General features: G+C 48.4%; 1 protein-coding gene across 1 annotated transcript; it reads left to right on the forward strand.

Moving 5' to 3' along the window:
- Window positions 1–362: 362 nt before the first annotated feature.
- LOC136510478 (putative E3 ubiquitin-protein ligase SINA-like 6) lies at window positions 363–913 on the forward strand. The gene is made up of 2 exons (XM_066504906.1): window positions 363–518; window positions 611–913. The coding sequence occupies exons 1-2, from the start codon at window positions 363–365 to the stop codon at window positions 911–913; spliced, it is 459 nt and encodes a 152-aa protein (XP_066361003.1).
- The last annotated feature ends 3,183 nt before the right edge of the window (window positions 914–4,096 follow it).

Raw genomic sequence — 4,096 nt, forward strand, 5'->3', positions numbered from 1 at the left:
TATCCTGTTTTATGGTAATGGAAGAGGATCCAGAAAAGTTCCTTTCCCTGTGCCTACCTTCTACACAACCTAACAGACAACTACAAAATACAACTCTTGTATAATCCAAGTTTGTATCGTCGTGGTCCCGTGGACCTACGGGACTTCATATGGTCTTTCGATGGTTTACCGTTACTGGATCGGATACAAGCTGCTGAGATAGCGTGCTCCTCGTCCGACATCAACTCGAAGAAGCAATCTTTGTGTGTATATATACTCATAGTAGCTATAGCTAACAAAAAATTATGGATAGATGACGGAAGTAGTCTGTTTGCATATCTACGGAAACGAAGACTACGTGAGCGATTGAGGTAGAATAATCGATGACGACGAAGTCATCATGGGAGAAGGCGGCCGATTCTGACGATGACTCCGACGATCTCGTGGCGGTGGATGGTACGTCGACGATGACGGTGGAGGACGCCGGCGCCTTCGACTGCGGCGTCTGCTACCTCCCCTTCAAGCCCCCCATCTTCCAGGTATGACGTCCTAAACAATATTACAGTAATAATTCACATATTTGTGGGAGGATATATGACATGCATGTTGATTGACTGGCTACTGCATGCAGTGCATCGAGGGGCACGCCGTGTGTTCGACATGCCGCGAAAAGCTCATGGCCACCGGCAACACAAGGTGCCATGTGTGCCGCGTCGACCTAGGCCATGGCTACATCAGAAGCCACAGCCTGGAGCGCATGGTGGAGTCCGTCCGGGTGCCCTGCCCGTACGCTGCTCAAGGCTGCGCCGCCAGGCCAGTCTACTACGACCGGAGCACCCACCGCCGGACGTGCCCGTACCGCTGCCCTGTTGGGCCGCTGCGGCAGTTCTACCCCTGGGCGCTAGTCGACGATGTGAGCGCAAGATACCGGTAAAAAAAGATTTTTTTAAGACGCCTCCTATTTCTTACAGGAACGGTTTACTTATTAGCAAACCGTCTGTATAGCTTATAAACTAGCTCCAGGAGTCTAATTGTAAATATTTTTCTAAAAAGGGCCAAAATAAAAAAATTCGGTGCTCTCTACTGAGCGTCCGTCCGGCCGAACGAACGGATTCGCCTGCCCCAGCGCCTCGCGCACCCCACCCTCGCCTCGTGCCTCGCGCTGCTCTCGTCTCGTGCCGCTCTCGTCTCGCGCCTCCCGCCCGGACTCTCGCTGCGCACAGCAAGGGTCCGACCTCCACGCCCTGGCATCGAGCTTCGTGCCGGTGTCAAGCTCCACGTCAACGAGTGTCCATTGGGGGCAACAAGTAGATGAGCACATGTTGCCACCATATGTTTTATGCTTTTCAGATGTATGTTGCAAAAGAGATCTGGTGTTGCATGTTGCAGTGACTATACAAAGTATGTTGCAAGTATATGTCTCAAATGTTTCAGTTGTTCCAAACGTATGTTGTAAGTGTTTTATCTGGATATTGCATATGTTGCACTGACTATACACGTATGTTGCAAGTGTATGTTTCAAATGTTTTAATTGTTTCAAACGTATGTTGCAAGTGTTTTATATTGATGTTGCATATGTTGCAGTGCCCATATACACATATGTTGCAAGCGTATGTTGTAAATGTTTTATCTATTTGGGACGTATGTTGCAGCAAATGCTTTATGTTGCAAGTGTTTCATGAGCGGACGCGGCAAGGGGGTGCAGGCGAAGGTGGCCCCCTTGGGCGTAACGGTCGCCAGGTGCGCGTGGGAAGCGAAGCGGGCGCGGAGCACGAAGCTGCATTCATAGGCACGTAGCAGGCGCGGAGCACGAGGCGAAGCGAAGCACGAAGCTGCTTCCATAGGTGACCTGAGGGTAACATTATTGAAAAAGAGTGGGCAGCAGGCGTCCGGGCGTTCGGGCGCTAGTCTCTCCGATATACTTTCATTAGAGGAGATCTAGTGTCATGGATGAGAAAAAACAATGAGTGGTATCCCGATTAATTACAAAGATAGAATATAGATAATGTCAGTATGTCTAAGTGTGCGATGCTATATATCGATGAAAATCTGATTGTCTGAATCGAAGCTACGATAGAAGGTCCTGGTGGCACGCGAAATTGATTCGCGCAACAACACGATAACTATCTTTCTTTCACGATGACAAGTGACTAGTTTCCAGAACAAACTAGTAAAGGCGTTTTTTGCTTTCGTAGAGGAGAGCCGACCGTTTTTCAGCGCAAAACAACAAACATTACCAATCCCTAATGAAGATTAGGGTTTAGCATGCACTACTGTGCTAAGGTAGAAGAAAATATAACACTAGGAAAATAATAGATTGATAATGTCGATTGGCTAGAGAGTTTGCAATCGGCCGTGGCCTTATATCACTACTGGAGACGGCCTCTTTGCCGAGGGCCTGAGGCCCTCGGCAAAGGCCCATTAACCCTCGGCAAAGGCTTTGCCGAGGGCGGCCCTCGGCAAATAGCTCTCAGGGAATTTTGAGTCGGCGAAGAGGGTCTTTGCCGAGGGCCCTTTATCGGGCACTCGGCAAAGCCTTTGCCGAGGGCTGGAGCGGCACTCGGCAAAGAAAAGCAGCCGTCACGGCGCCGGCACCTGGGACGGAGTCTTTGCCGAGGGCCGTCTCCGGGGGCCCTCGGTAAAGAATTATTCTTTTTTTTTGAAAAATCTTTGCTGAGAGCCTCCAACCATGGCCCTCGGCAAAGAAATATTGCAGAATTTTTCCAAAAAAATCTTTGCCGAGGGCAATGGGACGGCCCTCGGCAAATAATTATTCTTTTTTTTGAAAAATCTTTGCCGAGGGCTTCCACGCAGGCCCTCGACAAAGAAATTTTAATTTTTTTTAAAAAAGTCTTTGCCGAGGGCCTCCAACCGAGGCCCTCGGCAAAGAAATGTTCCAGAATTTTTCCAATGAATCTTTGCCGAGGGCAATGGGATGGCCCTCAGCAAAGGACCCTTCTTTGCCGAGGGCCTTGGTCATTGCCCTCGGCAAAGAGGCAGAAATTTAAATTTTTTTTATTTTTTGCATTCCATTGACACAAGCATTTCATATATATACATATATATATCAACCATCACATATATATATCACATAGAACCCATTTTCTCACAATATATCACAACCATAATTGTGAACCACAAATCACAATATATTACAACGACAAGTCACATGTTCATCATCATTCACATGTTTATTACGACAAGTTCATGAAATCCAAGCACAAGTTAGAACCATAAACCACAAATATTACAATAAAGTCCAACCACATCACCTAGCACTAGTCCTCATCAAGGTAGCCTATGAGACGGTGGTGAAGGAAAGGCGGGATCACCCGGTGATGCACTACCGGGATGATTGGAACCTGCAGACGGAGGCTGCACAAAGGAGCAGAGATTGCATGTGTGAGTAATCCGGGAAAATAGTTTTGGAACTTAGAGATTGCATCTAGTAATCTAGGAATACAAAAAGATTAGACTCAATTGAAAATTTCGGCAGCACCTCCCCTGCACGGGGAGGTTTCCAAAACCTGCAAGAAACAACGGCACGAACGTCGACATCCACAACGGCACGAACGCCGACATCCACAACGGCACGAAGGCCGACATACATGCAAAGCACAAGCGAAAAGTGAACTTTGATACTTACAGGAGTAGCTGTAGGAGTAGGAGGTGGAGGAGCTAAAAACTGCACAGGTACACCCGATGCTTGCCCAAGACTTTGCATGATCACCATCATCTCCGCTATCTGCTTCTGCGCGGCCTCGAACGCGACCTACTGGGCCTGCAGCTGTGCGGTCAGTTCCACGTTCTGCTCTTGACTTTGCCTTTTTGTTTCTTGCAGCTCGGCCTGCAATATTTTACTCCAATGTATCAATAATGCAAATCTAATTTAGGTGTGTAAATATCAACGTACGACGAGTAAAACAAGAATTACCTGGAGTGTATGGACCTGCTGTAGTGCTGGAGAAGGCTGTTTGCGTATGGGCTGGCTGGAGCTCATGCTCCGTGCTCGGATAGCGTCGAGGGAGGGAACAGTGGTGGAGTCGATGGCGCCATCTGCAATCCACAGCCGCTCATGCTTCTTGCCTCCTCCGAGCCTCATGATCGTCTCTGCACC

The sequence above is a fragment of the Miscanthus floridulus genome, chromosome 16, assembly GCF_019320115.1.
Source record: "Miscanthus floridulus cultivar M001 chromosome 16, ASM1932011v1, whole genome shotgun sequence".
In the NCBI taxonomy this organism is placed as follows: Eukaryota; Viridiplantae; Streptophyta; class Magnoliopsida; order Poales; family Poaceae; genus Miscanthus; species Miscanthus floridulus.

Bases quoted from the DNA above. Each gene is read 5' to 3' on its own strand.
- LOC136510478 (XM_066504906.1), top strand. From the start codon at position 363: ATGACGACGAAGTCATCATGGGAGAAGGCGGCCGATTCTGACGATGAC. The intron at 519-610 runs GTATGACGTCCT...TACTGCATGCAG, and splicing joins TCAAGCCCCCCATCTTCCAG to TGCATCGAGGGGCACGCCGT.